The following is a 23,349-nucleotide window of genomic DNA, read 5'->3' on the forward strand; positions in this document are numbered from 1 at the left end:
GATGAGATATAAGAAAGGAAGTATTGAACAATGATTTAATTAAGTAATGAAATTCATAAAATTATGTAGAATTCTGAAAAAGCACATAATAAGATAAAACATTAGAAATCACTTTGCATGAGCACCTGATGCAAAAGTAATCACAAAAAAAGACTAAGTTTTCTTCATGCTCAGATTTTTTTAATGGAAATATTTATTTATGGGGTTTCAATTTTAATATCCCCCAGCTATGAGGATGTTTGTGTGACACAATTACTATACTATTTATTCATTCTCAGCTGTAACCCAAACCAATCAAATTGTTAGGAGAGTCTACATGCTCAACTCTGCCTCCTCCTTGCCTGGAAGAAAATATGGGGTGGAAGGAGCAGAAATGATCATTTAAAAGCAAAATTCCCCCTAAACATAGCCCTGTTATTGCAACTGAGGATGGGAGAGCAATTCTGGTGAATGCTGCTGTAGCCCTCTTACCCTGGAAGCCCATGGATTCAGAATATGCCATACCCCTCATTATGATAGCCTTGGTCCATGTAGTGGTGGAGGTGTGTACAAGATGCCCAGGTTGCAGCAGCACATTGTCCAGTATTCCAGCATTTCTGGGTGTGTTCATCAGCTGTTAGTCACTGCTGCAATCAAAAGACCTGACAAGAACAATTAGAGGAGGAAAAGTTAATTTGAGGGTTCATGGTTTCAGAGGCCAACTCCATTCCCCAGGGCCTAGGATGAGGCAGAACATCATAGAGAAAGAGTGTGGCAGAGGAAAAGAAGCTGGGAACATGGCAACAGGAATGAGAGAGAGAGAGAGAGAGAGAGAGAGAGAGAGAGAGAGAGAGAGAGAGAGACTTCCCTCATCACTGACAAAATATAGACCCCAAAGGCTTGCCCACAATGACCCATCTCCTCCAGCCACAATCTACCTGCCTATAGTTACCACCCAGTTAATTCCTATCCAGCAGATTAATGCACTGATTAGGTGCAGTTTCTCATAGCCCAATCATGTTGCCTCTAAACCCTCTTGCATTATCTCACACATGAGCTAAACTACAACACTGGGCATAGGGAGGGGGTGAGGCCACAGTAGAATGTTATAGGTCACTGTTTTCAACCAAACCCTAATCTGTCCCAGTTCCACCACCTGTTGGTCTTAATTCTTATCAAAAAATTCAGACCACTAATTTCAAATGAAAGCACTCTTCACTCTTTTCCACTCCAGAATTACCAATCCACAACCACAACACCTATCAATATCCAGAGCTTCCACTGAGTCTTTGTCAAAGTCTCACTCCTGTGCTCAGATTAACCCATGACTTGGGCACCCACCACTCCACTGAATAGCAATGCACAGTGGCCTTTGCATCCTGGGTACTCAAACATAAAGTATACCAATAACAAGACAAAGATAAGTTTTAAGTAGATAAATAAAAATGAAAAACAAGAAGAAACTTCAGGGATTCCTGACCTATTGTTTTAGAAATCCAAACAAAAAGTATTTTTAAACTAGGGCTACTTCCCCATTTTCACTAACCCCACATCTGGCTACTGAGCAATAACTAAGTATATTTTCTGTTCAGATTGTGAGTTTTCTGGACAATGGAGTCTGCTTCTCTTAAACTCACTAGGAAAGTTTCTTTCAAATTGTTGATGGGGACCTTCTCCTCCTCCTCTGAGCCACAGTCTGTGTGGCATTGCCACAGTCTATGCCTCTCTTTAATTCTCTTTCTATTCTAAAAAAATATTTCTGGTTTTATCCCAGTTTCTAGCTGAGTTGCCTTTTGGTGTTTCAATGTGATGTTAAAGAACTGTTATTTTGATTCAATCTCAGAGACCTGTAAATAAATCAAAAGGAGACAGAAGCAAGGTGCAGTGGCAGAATGGCAGAATCACCTCTTGCCCAATACCTATCACTTGCCCAAGCTGCCAGCTTTATTTATATCAAGAGGTTACATTAGGTCACTGGTATCAGTAGAACATTATTGTTTGTTCATTGTTTCATTGGGCAGGTTACAGAGTTAGCAACATTATGCAGCTTATTCCTCAGTTACATACTATAGTTGCAATGTGCACTGTTAGGAGCTTTGTGTAGCTCTCAAGGAAGTCCATTGTTTAAAGTTACTGTTATGTGGACATGTTCCAGCCCAGTGGAGCTTGGTGAAACATTGTGGTTTCCAGTAAGAGAATTTCTTTATTCCCAGGAGCTGTGTGCCTGAGATCAAGGTCTAGACTGATAAGACTCTAGAACAGAGCCTCCTCATGCGGAGCATTGCTATAGCAGCTAGGCATTCCATATCTTTGCACAGAAACTTTCCTAACAGCTAAGCATGCCACAGCCATGAAGTCATCAGAGACCCCAATCCCAAATACAGGACCCTTACAGAGATATGGGGTGGGTTAGTCTAGTCTGCCATTTCTTCTAATTTTATTATTCTTGATAAATGGGTAATTACTCTATGGGTAGAAAACAAGCTGTAGGAGCAGGCTTAACAGGATTCTTATAAAGCAATACTTGTCACATATAAGCCCCCATCATGTTTCTGATGGGAGAGATGCCATGACTGAGTGTTTGTAAATGTAAACCATCTCATTATCTTAACTCTAAATAGACATTTTCCCAGTCTGCTTAACTTATAAGATAATAAGCTGTGCTTGTGTGCTTCCTCTTCTCTTTCTTCTTTCTCATTGTCATCCCTTCTGCAGTAATGACACTCTCACCAACTCTTCCCATACATCTTGTTTATAAATTCCCATGGTGCCCATCACCAGCCTCATAAAATGTATTATCTCACAAATATATCTCCTGATTCTTCCCTTGGGAGTTTGTCAAGAATCCTGAAGTGTCTACTGTCATAGTTTGTCATCTCTGAATGAAGATTTTCTTCAATAGGTATCAGATAAGATCCACAGCTTCTCCATAAAGTATAAAATGTGAATACACCTATTCATTCATGCTTTATTCAGAGCCAAATGTGTGAATGTTATATATGAATATTGTGCCAACTGTGGCCTGGGAGCCATACAGTAATCTTTCTCAAGAGCAGTCTCCAAGTAGAGTGAATGAGATACATACATGTGCTTGGCTGAAGATGTTCACATGGCATTCCTTGGGTGCTTGGTGTGACAGAGCCCTATAAAGAAGTAATTAAATAAGAATGGAATCAAAATGAGGTGAGGGTGTGGGGAAAAATTTACACGAACACATTGCATATAGAGCTGCAGATTGGTGCAACAAATGTGGAAAGTAATATGGAGATTTCTCAGAAAACTTGTAAAAGAGCCAGCATTTGACCTAGCTATTCCACTCCTCAGTTTATAACCAAGGGACTTAAAATCTGCATGTTACAGTGATGTAGCCACATAAATGTTTATAGCAGCTCAACTCAAAATAGCTAGACTATGGAACCAATCTAGGTGCCCTTCAACAGATGAATGGATTAAAAAATGTGGTATATATACACAATGGAATGTTACTGGACCTTAAAGAAGAATGAAATTATAGCATTTGCAGGTAAGTGGATGGAGTTGGAGAAAATCATGCTAAGTGAAATAAGCCAATCCCCAAAAACCAAAGGTCAACTGTTTTCTCTGATATGCAGATGCTAATTCACAATAAGTGGGGGCTAGGGAAAAATAGAGCTACTTGGATTAGGCAGAGGAGAGTAAAGGAAAGGGAGATAGGGTAAGGGGGTATGAAGGGGGGTAGAAAGGATAGTAGAATGAATTGGACATTATTACCCTATGTACATATGTGATTACATGACTGGTGTGATTCTACATCGTGTAAATCAGAAGAATGAGGAGTTATACTCCATTTATGTATGATGTGTCAAAGTGCACTCTACTGTCTAGGAATTGCATAGGTTTGGGTCTCATTCCAAGGTCTTTGATCCATTTTTAGTTGACTTTGGGGCAGAGTGAGAGAAAAGGATCTACTCTCATTCTTCTACATATGAAGAACCAGTTTTCCCAGCACCTTTGTTAAAAAGGCTATCTTCTCTCCAATGTATGCTTTTGGTACCTTTGCCAAAGGTCAGATGACTCTATCAGTAAGATACCCACATTATACTAAAGATATATGCATGGGTGAAAGAAAAGAGATATAAAAGATACTGGACACAGATAATAACAAAAAGATAGCAAGAATGGCCACATTAATATCAGACAAATAATTGCAACTTAAAAACTGTTAAAAGCTGGGCATAGTGGTGCATGCCTATAATCGCAGTGACTCAGAAGGCTGAAACTGGAGGATGGCAAGTTCAAAGCCAGCCTCAGCAACAACAAGGTGCTAAGCAACTCAGAGAGACCCTGTCTCTAAATAAAATACAAAATAGAACTGGGGATGTTGCTCTGTGGTCAAGTACCCCTGAGTTCAGTTGAGTACCTCCTCCCCAATAAAAAAAGAAAAAAATATCAAAAGCACTAATTTGAAAAAAAAAACTATAAATATCTGAAAGATCAGCATAGTAGTGCTCTTGGAAGACTAAGAGTGCGGAGGTGATGGAAAGGGGAAATAATGAGAACAGAAGTGGAGAAAATTATATTCCGTGCATGTATGATGTCAAAATGAACCCTAATATTGTGCATAACTAATAGAAACAAATACAAAACTGTTAAAAGAAACAAAGATGGGACTGAGCTTACAGCTCAATGGTAGAGTGCTTGCCTAGCACAAGTAAGGCACTGGGTTCAATACTCAGCACTATTGAGAGCCACAGCCAGGTCAACATGGTGCCTGGCATTTTGCCAGAAGGGGCGGCTCCTGCTGCCTCGGGTGCCCGCTACTTTTGAGTTCTCGCGGAGTTCCCGTTGAGTTCTCTTGGAGTTTCCTGGAGAGTTCCCGTTGGGTTTGGGCAATAAAGTAGTTCCTGTTTGAACCTACAAGTGGCTCGTGACCTCTGATTATTTGTGCCCAGCCAGACTGTGGCATTTGGTGGCCCGTACAGGGAATGCTTGAGGGTAAATGATAAGGTAAACTGCTCACCCCTGAGGGCAGGGTGAGAGGATGGGTGACCATTTTAAGAGAGTGTATTCTTCTTTTGATTTGCTACATTTCTGTTTCAAGCTGCCTGCCCCTAGAAATAAATAGGATGCTAGAAAAGTTGTTCAGCCCTGAGGAAGAGATAGAGATAGACCACGGATGCACATGTCAAGAAAATAGAAAAACTGATACAACGAATTTTTGTTCTGTTTTTGTTTTGTTTTGATTTGATTTTGTTTTGTATTATCTTGTTGGGTTGCGTTATCTTTATAGAAGAAATATGGAATTCAAAATTACTAAAAACCAAACTGAAAGGGTGTTAAGTAAATTGCTAGAGGAAGGAGGCATCTCAGTAAAATCAAGAACAGTTAGGGCATACATTAAGACGATACAAAGGTGTAGCCCATGGTTCATTAAAGAGGGGTTGTTAAATATATCACAATGGAACCATCATGGTGGAGATTTAAAAAGGATAGAAAAGGAAAGCCCAGGAATTCTTCCAGTTGGCACATTACCATTGTGGACGTTGGTACAATCTTGTTTGCTTAGTCTAGGAGAAGACATCCTATATCAAGTAAAAGAGGAAGTCGCTCGAGTTAGTCAGACAAGTGAAAAAAGTTTAGAGGAGGGGGGCTATCAGGGGAGAAGTTACAATGGGAGGTTGCTACTAACACCTTTCTATCACCGGAGGGCATGGGTGTCAAACCAACAGCTCCACCTATGTATACAGAGACAACATATGCTGAGTGGCCCTCAACCCCCATAGTTGATAGATGGGATCCTGAGACAGGACCTCAAAGATTAGCATGCCCTGTATTTGAGGAGGCAGGAGGGCAGCGAATTCACCATGCTTTAGATTTCAAAACAGTGAAGCAGCTGAAAGAGGCTGTAACAATCTATGGTCCTCAAGCACCCTTCACTGTAAGTATGGTCGAATCCATTATCAACTTGAACATGACGCCAGCAGATTGGGCTAGTATGTGCAAAGTTGTGCTAAATGGAGGACAATATCTGTTATTGAAGGTTGCTAATCAGGAATTTTGCACGGAGATGGCTAGGCAAAATGCAGCGGCCGGTTATCCTCAGAGAAATCTAGATATGTTGTTAGGAGAGGGACCTTATGAGGGTCAGCAGCAACAAATTAGATATGATCCTGCCATGTACTCACAAATCACTTCAGCTGCAGTTAGGGCATGGAAAACTTTACAGGGGCATGGAGATTTAAAAGGTCAATTATCTAAGGTAATACAAGGAGCTAATGATCCTTACACTGAATTTGTAGATAGGCTTATACAAACAGCTACCAGAATCTTTGGGCATGTAGAACAAGTGATGCCATTAATAAAACAACTAGCCTACAAACAAGCAAACAGATGGTGCAGGGAGGCCATTAGACCATGGAAACATGGAGATTTAAACACATATATTAAATTATGCAGAGAAATTAATGAACAAGGGCAAGTCTTGGCAGTTGCAGTACAACAGGCTTTAGGTGCCAGGCCAAAAACATGCTATAATTGTGGACAAACAGGACATTTTAGAAGGAGTTGCTCCATAGGAGGAGGGTTTAACAAAACTGGATATGATGAAAGGGGTAGAATACTGGGTATTTTCCCACGATGCCATAGAGGGAGACATTGGGCTAATGAATGCCATTCTCAAACCACTATAGAGGGCACTCTGTTATCAAAAAAATGGACAAGGTCCAGGTGTTTACCCACGATATTGTTGAGAAAAACAATGGGCTCCATTGCCAAAAAACGGACAGGGGTGCCCAATGCTCTGGGGCCCACAACCACAAATATATGGGGCATTGGAGGAACCCAGCAACACCATCAGGGTAGTGCCCAGGAAGATCCCTCATTAGACAAACCAGAGGGAGCGCAGGGTTGGACATCTGCACCTCCACCAGAGCAGTACTAACTACAGAGATGGGAGTTCAAATCATTCACACGGGGGTAAAAGGACCTCTTCCCCAAGGAACAGTAGGCTTATTATTAGGACGCAGTTCTTCTACTCTAAAAGGACTTATGATAAGTCCTGGGGTAATTGATCCTGATTATGAAGGTGAAATAAAAATTATAGCCAGTTCTCCAAGGGGTAGATCAGTAATTTCACCAGGAGATAGAATAGCACAGTTATTAATAATACCCAGCCTACATGATAAATTTTCCAGTCATACTATAGAAAGAGGTTCCAGGGGATTAGGCTCCATAGGTGTAGATTGGGCTATGCTTTCTTTAAATTTAGATTCTCGCCCAATGCTAAAACTAAATATTCAAGGACATGAATTTAATGGGCTACTGGATACAGGTGCAGACATTAGCATTATCTCTCGTCAAGACTGGCCAAAACATTGGCCATTACAACAAGCCACTCAAACACTTCGAGGCCTAGGAGTGTCAACTAATCCCCATACAAGTGCGATGGTATTAAATTGGAAGGATGCTGAAGGATGTGAAGTAACTATACAGCCATATGTATTGGATCATCTTCCTATAAATTTAAGGGGACGAGATGTCCTAGATCAATTAGGACTAACAATAACAAATAACATCAATTCAAATGTGCCCATTATTATGGCTAGAAAAGGTTTTAGGAAAGGAAAAGGATTAGGAGAAAAAGGACAAAGTATAGTGGCACCAATACAAATAGATCAAGAAATAGATAGACATGAATTAGGTTTTCAGGAGGGGTCACTGAGACAATAAAAATTACTTGGAAATCAGAAAGACCAGTATGGGTTCCTCAGTGGCCCCTGACTAAAGAAAAGATACAAGCAGCCCATGACCTGGTCAAACAACAATTAGCGGAGGGACATATACAACCTTCTGTATCTCCCTATAATACTCCCATTTTTGTCATCAAAAATAAATCTGGTAAATGGAGATTATTGCAAGATTTAAAAGCTATTAATAACAAGATGGTTATTATGAGACCTGCTCAATCAGGGATTCCCCAATTGTCTGCTTTGCCAAAAACCTGGTATGTTTTAGTTATAGATATTAAAGATTGTTTTTTTTTTTCAATTCCAATTCATCCTGAGGATAGTCCACGTTTTGCATTTACTATCCCTGCACTGAATCATGGAGATCCTGATCAGAGATATGATTGGAAAGTACTCCCTCAAGGGATGGCTAACAGCCCAACTATGTGTCAAATTTATGTTAACAAAGCAATCCAGCCACTTAGAAATCAAAATCCTGAACTACAAATATTTCATTATATGGATGATGTATTATTAGCACACAAAGATAAAAACACATTGCTAAAATGTTATGCCACACTTACAAACTTATTAAAAAAGTATAATCTAGAGATAGCAATAGATAAAGTAAAATTAAATTTTCCAATTAATTATTTAGAAGTTCTATTATCCTCAACCATGGTCCATCCACCAAAAATTCAAATACTAGTAGGTCAATTCAAATCACTTAACGACTTTCAAAAGTTATTAGGATACATAAATTGGATAAGGCCTTATCTAGGCATACCAACAGGAGAGTTGGGACCTTTATTTGATATCTTAAAGGTCCATCAGATCCAAATTCACCCTGCATGTTAACGCCTGAAGCAAGAAAGACATTAAAAATCATTGAAACATATATGGAAAATATGCATTTGGATAGAATTGATATAAGTTTGCCTTTATTATTTATTGTACTACCAACAAAAAATATTCCTACAGGAGTATTTTGGCAAGAAGGTCCATTATTATGGATACATTTATCTTATTCTCCTAACACTATTCTTACTAGGTATCCTGAGGCTGTAGGACAATTAATACTCAAAGGAATAAAAGCAGCAAAGGGAGTGTTTGGAATTTCTCCCAATAAAATTATTACTCCATATACTATGGATCAATTTGATGAGTTAGCTAATGATTTAAATACTTGGGCAATAATCATGTGCAAATCTAATGTTTCATTTGATAACCACTTACCATCTAATCCTTTGTTGTCTTTTTGGTCTTCGCGTCCTGTAGTTTTTCCAAAAATGACAAGAAAAACACCTATCATGAATGCTCCAAATATATTCACTGATGGGTCAAATAATGGTACAGCAGCAGTAGTTACCCCTGATCAAACTTTTACATTTTTAGTACCCAAACAATCAGCTCAAAAGGTAGAGCTTAATGCAGTATTACAAGCTTTTGTGATGTTTAAAGATTCTGTATTTAATTTATTTTCTGATAGTCAGTATATAGTTAATGCTATAGTATCCCTTGAAGATGCTGGTAGGATTTCCCCTTCCTCTACTGTTTTCTCTTTGTTTTCTACTATACAAAGTCTAATCTGGGACAGAAAAGATCCATTCTTTATAGGACATATCAGGGCACATACAGGATTGCCTGGAGCCCTTAGTTTGGGAAATGATTTAGCAGATAAAACTACACATGACATACATATTTTTTCTACACCAGAAGAAGCTACACATTTCATAAATCCTTCCATGTCAATGAAAATACTTTTTAAAAGCATTTTAAAATAACTAAGGAACAAGCTAGACAAATAATAAAACAATGTCAAAATTGTGTGACCTTTTTACCACAAGTTAATCTTGGAATCAATCCTAGAGGACTGATACCTAACCATATTTGGCAGATGGACATCACACACTTGCCAGAATTTGGAAAATTAAAATATTTACATGCTACAGTTGATACTTCTTCCAGACTTTTGATGGGCTCCCTTCATGCTGGAGAAAAAACTAAAGATATTATAGCTCATTGCTTACAAAATTTTGCCACTGTGGGCATTCCAAAACAGTTAAAAACAGATAATGGCCGTAGCTATACTTCTACCTCTTTTAAGCAATTTTGCTCATCATTTGGCATTACTCATATAACAGGAATCTCATACAGTCCACAGGGACAGGGCATAGTTGAAAGTGCTCATCAAACTATTAAAATGTACATATTAAAGCAAAAAGACGGAATTGGGAAGGGGTATATATCCCCCAAAGATAAACTTAAAATAACGCTTTTTACTCTAAACTTTTTAAATTTGGATTCATCAGGGCTTAGTGCTGCGGAAAGGCACATGTGTCCAAAAAATGTACATAAGCCCAAGGTACTTTGGAAGGATATTTTAACAGGACAATGGAAAGGTCCTGACCCAGTGATTGTCTGGAGTCGGGGGTCTGTTTGTGTGTTTCCACAGGGAGAACAGCAGCCGATTTGGATTCCAGAGAGACTAATTAAAGCGATTTCTACAGACCAAAAAGAAGATGACTTGGCTCAAATCCATAATAGCTGATATCCAGAACTTTGGTTTAGCTATCCTTACATCTGGGACAGTGGTACTCCCACACCTGGAGGCTAATGAATAATGAACACCATTAAGGCCTATTTCAAATGTAAAAAAAACCTTGGGGATTGCTTGTGGGAATACCTTCAGACCCATATGCAAGTTACAGGAAGAAGGATGGGATATCAAAAGAAGAGTCAAACCCAGGTGGTAACCAGGATGCTTTTTTCAATATCTATTTTATTATTGCCCTCTCCCACATCATGAAATTCTATTTTATTTTTTGAGCTCATACAGACCTAGGTTAATATTTTTATGATCAGTTATATTTTTTGACTGTGGAGTTTTTAAACATTGCAATGGAGATTTCACCTGTGAAAAGCTACAAGGCCTTTACTATTATGTTATGTGTTGTATGTATTGTGTTGTGTGTGCACACTTGTGTTTTGTGTTGTATGTCTGTATGTGCGTATGTTCATATATCATATATGAGGAGCGCTCATAAAAAAATGGATCCAAATATTTTTTTATTCACGTGATTTAAATGGTTTAATTTAAATTGGGTAAACAGCTGTTGAGGATTGTTTTAAAATGTGAACAAAAAAGGAGGTTAACAGATCTGTTTGTTTACTTTCAGCTTTCCTTTTCATTATATCTAATTCTATTCAGGATACTTAATTGTTTAGAAAATTGCTTTTTTTAGTGCCTGCTGGAATGTTACATAATTTTTTTTTAGCCATCATTGCCAGAATTCCTATCTTCATCCCAGTGCCGGTGAAGACAAAGATAAAACCAAACTACAGCTTCTGCGATAGCTATCACAACAAACTGTATAAACTGATGCATCAATGAATAATGTAACTCAACAAGTGATGCTCAATCAAGGAGTCAATTTACTTTGGGAGGAAATGGACATATTAATGGATTCCTCTGCTTTGAACTACTTGCAGAATTTGCCTGGACTATGTATCACTTGTATGCATTGTCAATTATCTGTTGGTGCAGTGAATTGTGGTAGTGCTGGAATATCTTTGCTGATGGTGTCATCAATGGTACAATTTTTCCAAAAGGAGCTGTCAATGGCTTGATATTGTGACGTTTTGTATCCTCCCCTTTCTGCTTGTAGCAGGTTGTTTATGGTGTTTGTATAAAAACCACTATCCACAAGTATGGCTAAATAATGCTGGGCCAGTAGTCAATGATGAGTAAGATCCAATTGCAATGGAGGCTGACGCCTTGAGGTCAGCTGATCCGATGACAGGTAAGGACCATATGTAGTATTGGACAACATAAGACAGGCACGGTCCCTAAGCCACATACTTGTTGTTTAATTAAACAAAAGGAGGGAGATGTTGAGAGCCACAGCCAGGTCAACATGGTGCCTGGCATTTTGCCAGAAGGGGTGGCTCCTGCTGCCTCGGGTGCCCGCTACTTTTGAGTTCTCGCAGAGTTCCCGTTGGTTCTCGCGGAGTTTTGGTGGAGTTCTGGAGAGTTCCCGTTGGGTTCAGGCAATAAAGTAGTTCCTGTTTGAACCTACAAGTGACCTCTCAATTATTTGTGCCCAGCCAGACTGCGGCAAGCACCACATAAAATAAATAAATAAAATCAAGGTATTGTGTCCATCCACAACTAAAAATTTTTTAAAAATTAAAGAAACAAAGATGGACATTTTATAATTAAAAAAGTGGATTCACCACAATTTAAGTCAATATAAACCTATACATACCAAATATCAGAGCTCCTAAATATAGGAAGCAAATTTGACAGAATGGAATGAAGAAATGAATACAATACTATAGTAACAGTGCATCATGTCAATACTCCTCATTCAACCATTGACACAAAGCATTAAATAAGGAAAAATAAGATTTGAACAATACAGATTAATTGGACCCAATAAAAAATATATATAAAGACTTCACCCAACAACCAGAGAAGACAGATTTTTCTCAAGCACAAGTGGAACTTTCCTCATAAGAGATCATATATTAGGCCACAAAAAATAAATAAATAAAATAAATCTGTATGTTATAGTCAGCTTTTTCACTACTGTGACCAAAAGACTTGACAAGAACAATTTTAAAGGAGAAAAATTTTATTTGGGGTTCACAGTTTCAGAGGTCTCAGTCCATACACAGCCGACTCCATTGTTTTAGGCGCAGAGTGAAGCAGAACATCACAGTGGAAAGGTGTGGAGGAAAGCAGCTCAGGACATGGAACCAGGGAACAGAGACAGCTGCAATCACCAAGGACAAAACAGAAACCCAAGAGCATGCCCCCATTGACCTAGTCTCCTCCAGCCACACCCTACCTGCCAACAGTTACCCTCCAGTTGATGCATATCAGTGAATTAATCCACTGGTTAAGATTCTCATAACCCAATCATTTCTGAAAATTCTTGCATTGTCTAACACATGAGTTTGGGGGGACACCTCCCATTTAAACCATATCAGTGATGTTCTCTGGACTCCTTCATTCATTAATGAGTGTTTACTGAATGCCTGTTTATTGACATTCTATCTTTTTGATATTTGAGACACAAGGAGTGAGAAACTACATGAGTTCTCTCTCATCCAGCGAGGAGGTCCACAGAACAGGGTAGAGGAGAGTATGGCTGTGGAGTCACTAATCAAGACCTCCAGAGACCAACCAGGAAGCAGGTCTGATTTATTGCGCAGTTACCATGTATATATACTCAGGCAGTAGCTAAGCAGATTACAGGCAGCCACCAATGCAATTTCTGTTAACTGTCCTTGCAGCAACCAGTCAAGGCAAGGAGTGGGCTATGGAGCAACATGTGGCCTCACATCCAATGCTATGCCTACAGGGTAAGCAGCCTGCCACTCACATGCCTAGCACAAGGGGAGTGGTTTGCCACTCAGACACCCTTAATGTATGCCATGTATGCAGTACTCCATGCACTTGTCCCCACAAGAAATAAAGACTCTACTCTCTGGAAGCTTACATTCTACACAGAGGAGGTAGATGATAAACAGGCTAGAAATTATACAGTGGTCAGAAGAGTAAAGAGGAAAATAAACCAATGGAAAGTGATAGAATGCAATAGATAGTAATCCAGATTACTTGGTTGTCAAAGGTCTTTCTGAGGAGCTCATGTTTGTGCTGAGTTTTGATGACAAAAAAAAAAAAAAGCCATGAGAGCAGGCAGTGATAGGTTAACACAGCAGGCCTAGGTTGCCCAAGCCCTGTGTGTTCAAAGAAATGACTGACTCTTGGCCACATACGGGGAGATAACCTTTTAGCTCTTAGAAAATCATTCCTGGTAAGAGAATATTAGCATATCTGGAGGGATTTCACTGTGCCAGAGAAATTTTGCTACTATTGTAATTTAGGATGCAGGTCTTGGACCATGCTGTATTTGTTTGACTTTTATTAAAGCTGCAGACCAAAGAACCAAAATCAGTCACATGGGTGCTCCATGCCTACACAGCCATCCTCAGTGGGAAGAAAAAAGAAAAGAAAATAGATAGATAGATAGATAGATAGATAGATAGATAGATAGATAGATATAGGTAGATGAACAAGATATTTTTTGCTTTAATAAACTATAACTGATAGTGCAACTGTTTTGCTGATTTCTTTGAGTCCTTGTAGAGAAGATCTGAATCTGAGCATGGTCTCAGGGACCACTGACATAGACATATTCTGAAGGAAGATCATCCTGGAGGAAAGCAATGAGAGTTAGACCAAGAACAGCCAACGTGTCTGTCCAAGATCACACACTGATGCAAAGGAAGATTTGATCCAGAGGGTACATCTGCTGAGCCCCATACAAGGGTCTTACCTAATACAGCCTGGAAGGGGGGACAAGCCTGCTTGGGAGTTGCACATACATGATCTCAAATCCTATTGAACCTCTCCTAAGTTCAGCATGCTCATCTCTGAAAAGAAACTGATACCTACTTCTTGGCTCATGTGAAATTTAACTGACAAAATGAATATAAAACCCCTAGCATAGGGGCTGGGGCTGTAGCTCAGTGGCAGAGTGCTTGCCTAGCACACGTGAGTCACTGAGTTCAATCCTTAGCACCACATAAAAATAAACAAATAAAATAAAGGCATGCTACCCATCTACAACTAAAAATAAAACTAGTATATAATAGGGCTCTATGTCTTGGTTTCTCCCATATACAGACCATGAAATAAAGATTTTGATGTAAATAGTTTATTGGAGAGGTAATACCAGGAAGAATTTTGAAAGAATAAAGATGTGACTCAAGGAAATTGGGAAACAAAGACAGTACATGACAATGAGCAGGTCACTGCTGCTGATAACTGGGACCTTCCAACAGAGGGTAAAGGAGCAGGAAGTTAAAATTTCTGCCACCAATTACTGCCTTTTTCATAGAGAAGTGTTGCTCATTTGGGCATGAATCCCCTGGCACGTTCCACCTGTCCCTCAGCCAAACATATGCCCTAGGGAGAATTCCCTCAATAACAGAGTCATGGGAGATGCCCCAGCATGGAAACCATCTTCAGGATTATGTGTGGAACTGAAAGTGCTTACTTGAACAGATGTGGAACAGAAGCATCTACATCACTTTGATCCATTTTGATTGGAGCATATAACCTCTCAGAAGAATGAAATGCATTGATAAGGAGTTGGAAATATTGGTAGAAGAAAAACTATTTTATTTCTCCACCACCAAGTACCATGCCTGGCAAGAGAGCTTAGGAGTGTGTAACAATCCAATCCGATGGCAACAAGGGCCTTTGTAAGTTCAGCATTTCCCCACTGCCTGCCAGCTGTTGATGGTGCCCTCATTTCCTGCTCCAGCTCTTTCCATATGCCACTCCCAAAGGCCTGGATCTCTGACTATGGACACACTCCATATGCTCAGCTGTACAACATTAACTCCTAGTTCAAGCTAGGGATTCTGACCTCGGAAGCCACTGATTCCTTTCTAAAATGAAGGGTAACATGGGTCAATTGGGGAATAAACACTTAAAGGCAAAGTAGATCTTTAAAGAGATCACAATTAGAAATAACATTGCAACTTTTATAAAGTCTAGGTGGTACATACATGGGTATTGTCTATACCATTCTCCAAAAAGTTTATATATGAAAATATTTCAGTATCAGAGCTGGGGGTATAGCTCAGTAGTAGAGCACTTGCATAGCAAGTATAAGGCCCTGGGTTAAATCCAAGAACTGAAAAAAAAATAAAATTAAATTATTTCAAAATCAATAAAGATATTAGATCAGTACTCATGAATATATGGCAAGGGGCACTTGGGGTTGGGCCACAGGAGATCCAGCACTATGAGCTCTTGCCATCACCTCTTGGCCCTGTTACATGCCATGCCAACCCAGCAAACCTTGTGACCAGCCTTGCAGTTTCTGCACTGATCACAGAAGGGGTATGAAGAGGCAAAGACTGCTCTTGCTTGCTTTTGCCATAAAAGCGTAATTCTACCTCTTGTGCTGCTCTCAGCAAACCTCCAGCTGTTCTCAAAGGAAACAGTTGCTGCAATGGCTCAGACTACCTTACAAAGGTATTAAGTGCATAGCCCACAGGGAAACACAGTGGATTAAAAAGATCCCACATCACTTCTTCAAAGTCAGTAGAATGAGTTAGACAAGGAAATAGCCATAACACTTCAATTTAAAAGTCTTGGCTTGAGCCAGGTGCAGGTGGCACACACCTGTAATCCCAGCAGCTCGGGAAGCTGAGGCAGGAGGATTGCAAGTTTAAAGCCAGCCACAGAAACTTACTGAGACCCTAAGCAACTCAGCAAGACTCTAAATAAAATATTTTAAAAGGGGCTGGAGATGTGGTTCAGGGGTTAAACATCCTTGAGTTCAATCACTGGTACAAAAACAAAGTCTTGGTTTGAAATAAACAGTAAACAAAACAAAAACTCTACACTTGCAGAGGAAGTAAAAAAACAAATTTATGAAAAAGCTGAGCATAAATTACTTCCAATATCTCCCAGCCCATCTTTAAAATATATATATTAAAGTCAAAATTGACATAAAGGAGTTTCACTAAAAGTTTATCGATGTAGGAAGGAGATGCTAGCATGCATTTATAAGCATATATTAGAAGGACCTGAATCATGTATATCATGCAATTAAGGGGAAAAGGAAAGGAAAACAGAGAACAGGGGAATAGCCAGATGCTGGACAGAAGGTGATCTTGGGAGTCCTTGGGCCATCAAAGCCTGGAGAAAATTCATTTCCTGTAACATTCTCAAACCGATTCAGACTGTGGACCTCAACAGCTGGTGACATGTGGGACCACTGGTAGGATCAGACTCCAGAGGCTTTACTCCAGAGAGCTATGACTAACACTCTAGGCTGACATTGACCTCATGTAGCAAGGTGCCTAACCATAACAAGTCAACCCAAGGGAAGTTTCAATATTTGTCCCCATATTTGTCCATATTTTTTAGCACCCTACATCAAATTTTTACACACTCTGGAAACAGAAAAAAAAATAAAAATCCATGGTTGTTCCAAATGTACTGAATGCATCTCTACAGGAACAAATGGACTGGAATCTAATGAAACCGTGTTGTCCCTCACTGTGGTGGTTACAAGGCAGCTCGTATTCAGGGATGTCAGAGGGGAAAAGAGAGAAAATACAGGAGACATTTAAATGGACAATATAACATCATTCTTGAATTTTCTCCATCTTTGCAACCATGAGAAGCAAAGGAGGGCACTCGAGGAACATCCACCTTGCAGTAAGACAGAGAATAGTTCCTAGAAGAAGCAGTAGTTTGGGCCCAGGAATTTCCGGATTCTAAAGAAGTCCATAGTACCAAACCTAGAAAGTGAAAGATAAAGCCAGGTCACAGAGATTGTGAGCATATATATCTGGGACTCACCAGTCACAAACTCAGAGACAAGAAGAGTCCATGACATGTAGGCAAGCAGTACCAACAAAACCCCAAAAGCAATTATCACATTCTCTCACCATCTCCTCCTCCATCTCCACTGAGATCTCTAAAACTCACAATTGGCTAAAAATAGCTAACGTTTTTGTGCTCCCAATCCTAAAGTAAATATTTGATAAGAGTCCCCAAATGTAAATATTCCTTGGAGATTCAGGCATTGGTTTAAGAAATTACCTCTTCCATGAAGTACAGATCCTCACTCTAGGTCAGAGAGGGGAAATGTTTTTCTTCTGATCCAATGATAAGATTTTGCTTAACTGCAACTTTCAACAGTGCAGATCATAGAGTACCTGTGGTAACACTGATCTTACATAAGTTTTTCAGGAGGCTTTTATGTATTTCATTTCCTTTAAGACACCTGTGTTAAGATATGGTACTTCTTTTTTTTCTTTTTTTTTTTGGTAGTGGGGATTGACTCAGAGGTACTTGATCACTGAGCCACATCCCCAGCCCTATTTTGTATTTTATTTAGAGACAGGGTCTCACTGAGTTGCTTAGTGCTTCACAGTTGCTGAGGCTGGCTTTGAATTCACAATTCTCCTGTCTCAGCCTCCCAAGCCACTGGGATTACAGGGGTGCACCACCACGCCCAGCCTGGTCCTTCTTTAATCTGCCTTCCCAGAAACACTCAGAAATGCTCACAGTATTCTTATTTGTATAGAATGATGATTGGGTTCAAGGCTTCCATTGGGTTAAAAGAAGTTTTAATACCTTCAGAGACATCCAAATCTCTGTTGTCAGACAATTTGGATGACTTGAACTTTAGGGAAGGCTGATTTCCCATATGTTCCTTGAGTGATGCTGTGCATAGGAATAAATGACGGAACCAATGTTGAGGCCATTCCTCTTCTCAGGGAATCTGGATCTCCAGCTGATGATGCTCACCTATAAGCATAGTGGCAGCCGTGTTCACACTTATCAAGAGGGTCGGTCACAAAGCCATTCATTTGCTGCCTCTGTCCATCAACTACCTCTGTATGAAAACCCATTAGGGCTGGTGCTCCCTAGGGCAGGCCTGCCTGCAACTCATCTTTGATGCATCCTGTTCTGAGCCCCAGAGCTGTGGGTCCTGGATCCTGCAAACCTGTCCACTCCAATGTGACTGACATGCAGTAGATTGCTATTCCCACAGGGTTGGCCCCTTAGCAGCAAGGGAGGAAGATACTGCTGAAATGTACAATATGTATAAATGGTGCAACATGCCCAAGGAGTGCTTTTAGCTACAAGAGAACGGGCCTTCCAACAGTCAGCCACTTTCCTGTTGATAATAAATAGATAAATTATGCAAACATCAAATAAGAAACCACAAAACATTCCAGAGAGTTAAATTAATACCTTGTTTCCTCTTCTCTAGAGGCAAGCTGTTGAGGTAACATAGTTTAAATATTCTATACAAATCCTCTAATTCTTGTAAAATGTCATAAAGTCAAAAGAAAAAAAATTTGCACAAAAGGTCATATGTATGAAGGATCCCCAGGGACACCTCAGCTAGGCCCAGCAGGGTCTAGGATCCCTGCCCAGGACGTCTGCCAAGTGCCCTGTGCTCTAAAATGTCATCATTTGGAGGTGCACAATTCTGCGTTTTTGCAGAGTGGAGAAAGTGAATTTTAGGATACACTGTTCCCAAAAACAGTTGCAGAAAAAAGATAAGAGTCTGGCCCCCCCATGAAGTCTAGGACACACAGTGGAGCCTTTTGTAAACTGAGCTGCAAGGTGGGAGGGGGAGAAAAGGAAACACTCACAGGCTCCAAGGTCAAGCCTTCCACACATCTCTTCCAGGAATATGGAGAAGATAAAGATAATAAGACAAAAACCCAAATAACCCAGCTGCCACCAGAATTCCCAAAGTTTGGGGAGGGGGTGAGGTTCCTGTTACACAGGGTGATCAGTAATTTATAATATGCTTCTGCTGAATTCTGTTACTTTACTCCAGGTATATCTGAGAGCCAATAAGATCATCCCTAAGAACAAATCTTGTCAGTAACCCTCCTCTTAGTCACAAGAGTAGGGAGACGGTTGGGAGAAGCTCAAGGAATCTGCATGAGATCAATAGTAACTTCTGTGTTTGTAGCAACTTTCCCTCAATTCTCTTTTGACCTTCAAAACTGATGAAGTGAGGAGGGGCCTGATTAACACCCCACTCCAATGTTACAGAGGAGGATCCTAGAGAGATACTCCCAGAGAAGCACTGACTGGGCTGATAGCCAGGAGGACCCAGGTTTCTGGGGTCAAGTTCTGAATCAGGTCTGTGGTGCTTTCCTTTTTAACAATGGTCCACTTCATGCTTTGAATATAGGCCTTGCTGCTCTGTCACTGTTACTTTTTTTAAAACAAACATTTTTTTTTTTCTCTTCTCCCTCTCCCCATCCCTAATCTTAGGGGAAACAAGACTACCCTTCTTCCCGTCCTAGGCTATCTGTCCTTAAGTAAACACATACCACAAAAAATGAAGTAATTCAGTCTCCAGGGGTAGGCCAGAAGTTCTAAGAAATAGCTAGCTCAAAATTAACAGGTGAATTACAACCTCCCAGGGCATACCTGGAATATAGCCTTTGAATCATCTCTTTAAAAACTCTCTGTTTCCCCTGATGGGGAGAATTAGACTCTGGGACAGGAGTCCCCTGTGTTTCTCCTTTGCTAGCAAAGCAATAAAACTTTTTCTCAAAACCTTGTCTTCAACATCAGAAAAGGACCAAGCTTTCAGCAACGCCTTCAGTGGTTCTCTCCTGAGTTTTTCCTTCAGCTGAGCATGTGCTGCCCTTAGTGGGACTGTGCCTCCCATCCTGGGCCAAGCTGTGATTCAGTGTGACCAACCTCATGTGTTTATATACTGGAAAGAAAGTGTGACCAGGACCGCAGCCAGTAGAAGGGCTGCCTGTGCATCACCTGGAGTTGGAAAAATCAGGTGCCCTCTTCACCTAAAAATGTGGCAAAGAATTGTGAACCTCCTACTTGGACCTCCTTTGTGTGCATCATCTGAGGGAAATAAACAACTCAATCAGCATCATCACTAAGTCCAAAGGCCATTTATTCTTTTCAGGAACTCACTAAGTCACTGGCCTTAAATTTCCTCTACCTATTCTTGTCTCCATGGCGATCCTTATTCTGAAATCCATTCAAACAAGGTACATCTGAAGATCTTCACCCATGCAGGTTCCTCCATTTAGAATGCATTTGTGCCCCATAAAGGACTCTGCCAAAGTTGGGTTTATTGACTCAAAGGCAGTTAACCAATTAAAAGCATAGACATCAGTTAAAAATTAATAGTCAATACATCCCCAATAGTTTCAGGGGAAATAAAACTTGATAATATTCAACAACCATTTATAGTATACAAACTCAAACCAATAGGATAGAATTCCCCAATCTAATAAACATTATCTATCAAAAACTAAATTCTTTTCTTTTTTTTTTTATACTGGAGATTGAACCAGGGGCACCTGACCACTGAGCCACATCCCTAATCCTTTTTATTTTTTTGAGACAGTTTCACTCTGAACTGTTTAAGGCCTCCCTAAGTTGCTGAGGCTGCCTTGAGCTTTTTTTTTTTTTTTTAGAGAGAGAGAGAGAGAATTTTAATATTTATTTTTTTGTTTTCGGCCAACACAACATCTTTGTTTGTATGTGGTGCTGAGGATCGAACCCAGGCCACACGCATGCCAGGCGAGTGCGCTACCGCTTGAGCCACATCCCCAGCCCCTGGCCTTGAACTTGTGATCCTCCTGTCTCAGCTTATGAGCTCCTGGGATTACAGACATGTGCCACCACCCCCAGAAAAACATAATTTTTAATAGTATAAAGCATTATCCTCTTATACCATTTGAATGTTTTATCCCTGCACATATAACCTTTCTAAAAGCAAAACATCATCAATTAAATTACCTTGCTTTTTGTTTTACATGACACAAACATCATTCCTCAAATCCAGGTTGTGAAGCCCAAGGTGATTCGGAGGGCAAAGTTTGAAAATTTCTAGAAAAAAAAAAGAAATATTTTTCTACTTCCTGGGACTGCCTAAACAAACCTGATGTCAAAGGTAGCAAGGGCTGAAGGAAGAGAGTGCCCTTAGGTTCATTCACTCAGGAGTGACTCAGTTCATAAGCTATAATTCAGACTGTTAGCAAGATCTGGGGACAAGGGCTTCTTTCATAATTACCACCACTCCAGAAAAAAAGCACCTGCCACTTTTGCATGCAGTTTCCAGAGTCCCCAAGAAGATATAATCACCATGGTGCCTGCCAACCTGAGCAATTTTTTTCCTGGGGCTCTGCCCAGCCAAGATCAGCCCAACCCTGACCTCCCATGCAAGATGCCATTTTCCGATTGGATACCTAAGCAAACACTCTTGTCTTCATTTTGTGCTGCTATCTTGGAATACTTGTGACTGGAAATAAAAAGAACACAAATTTATTTTTACTGCCTGGGAAGTCCAAGGTCTAGAGACCCAAATCTGGGTTGGGTCCCCTTGCTACTCCATGAAGAAAGTACAAGAACAAGAAAACATGCATAAGAAAGGAAGGTATCCAAACTCATCCATTCATCAGGAACCAATCCCATAATAACTGGTCCATTCCTGCCATAATACATTAATCCATTCATGGCCTAAACTCTTCTTAAAGGTTCCATGTCTTCACTCTGCTGCTTTGGGGATTAGGAGTCCAACATATGAACTTTGGAAAACACAGTCAAACCATAAGAATTATTGAGCATGTGCACCAATTCGTGGTTGCAAGGTACAGGGCCTGAATTTTAATTACGACTAATAAGGAAGCAATCAGGTTACAAATCAGGCTATAGATTTTGTGTGTCTGGAATTAAGACTTGACCTCAAATCAGTAAGTAGGAGGCTGGAGGCTAGGCAGGGACCCTGCATACATCACTGGTTTGGATAAGCACCATAGCAACATGTCTTATAATGTTAATATTTCTGAGATTTTTTTTAATGTACAAAGGTAAAATTCATATAATATAAAATGAATCATTTTATTATGAATAAGTCAGTGGCATGTGTTATACTCAAAGAGTGTTTATACAACCACCCCTTCTGCCTGGTTCCAAAACATAACCATCACCCCAACATAAAATCTTATACCCATTAAGCTGTTCCTCCTCACTCTCCCCTCTTCCACACACTGATAACAACCATTAAGTGTCTCCCTCTATGGGTTTATCCATTCTAGACACTTCCCTATGTGGATTTTTCATGACTGGCATTTTTGGGGGGCTGGGGGAGGCGATGCTGGGAATTGAACCTAGGGTCTTGTGCATGCAAGGCAAGCACGCTACCAATGCACTATAGTCTATATTCCCAGGCTATGACTGGCTTCTTTAACTTAGCATATTTTTAAGGTTCATCCATGTTGTGGCAGGTGTCAGTTCTTCATTTCAATCTTTGACTGAATCATGTTCCATCATGTGCCACAAGCCACAATTTGTCTGTACATTCATCTGCTGATGGACATTTGGGTTGCTTCCATCTTTTGGCTATTGTGAATTGCACTGCTATGAATATGTGGGTACATGAATCTGTTTGATTTTCAATTCTCGCAGGTATATAACTAGGAGTGGAATTGCTAGGTCATATGGTTACTTATGTCTAACTTCTTGAGGAAGCACCAAATTTGTTTTCTACATCACCTGTACCATTTTAGCAAATGGGAGATGCCAACTCTCCACCTCCTCACCAACACTAGTGGTGGAGTGCTTGCCTACGAATGAGACCCTGGTTTCCATCCCCAACTCTGCAAAAACAACAAAAAAGGATCACCTTTACAGGAAGTAAATCTATCAGTTCATTAATGTGAAAACAGGTAAATGAGGGGAAATTTCTTACAGAAGTATTCCAGCTATTAAATGATAATTTATTTATAAATTTTAAGTACTTTATAATTGTTCATCATTATTACTAATGAAATATATGATCTAGACTCCTAACATCATATAAAGAGAAATAGCCATATGTGCCACTATTGTAATGTGTTCTTGCCAAAATGGGAAAGACAAATCTGGCTATACCTCTATATCTCTGAGTTCTCAGTTAATACAGAGGGCAGAGAAATAGTTAAATAGTGTCAGGGATATGCAAATAACAAAATTCAGAATGTTAAAAAAAGTCTATAGTATAAATAATACAGTTTTCTCAATGATAAATTTCAAGGAAATGAAGGACAGATGGTTATGAAATTTAGAAGACAAAGCAAC

The 23,349-nt window shown here is 39.9% G+C and overlaps 1 protein-coding gene across 3 annotated transcripts in view; it reads right to left on the bottom strand.

Annotated features, from left to right (window-relative positions):
* Positions 1–594: 594 nt before the first annotated feature.
* ZSCAN25 (zinc finger and SCAN domain containing 25) overlaps positions 595–23,349 on the bottom strand; it is a 37,685-nt gene continuing 14,930 nt past the window's right edge. Inside the window, exons 6-7 of one of the 3 annotated variants that reach the window (XM_081296809.1) lie at positions 21,031–21,120; positions 16,917–17,018 (exon numbers count right to left, since the gene is read on the bottom strand). In XM_081296809.1, coding sequence (XP_081152935.1) covers positions 21,044–21,120 — 77 coding nt within the window. In that variant the 3' untranslated portion in view covers positions 16,917–17,018; positions 21,031–21,043. Of the gene's footprint in view, positions 642–16,261; positions 17,019–21,030; positions 21,121–23,349 lie in introns of those variants that run through there. The other 2 variants (XM_081296810.1, XM_081296807.1) reach the window with 2 other exon arrangements.

Source organism: Spermophilus citellus, assembly GCF_964194105.1.
Source record: "Spermophilus citellus genome assembly, chromosome: 6".
NCBI classification, from domain to species: Eukaryota; Metazoa; Chordata; class Mammalia; order Rodentia; family Sciuridae; genus Spermophilus; species Spermophilus citellus.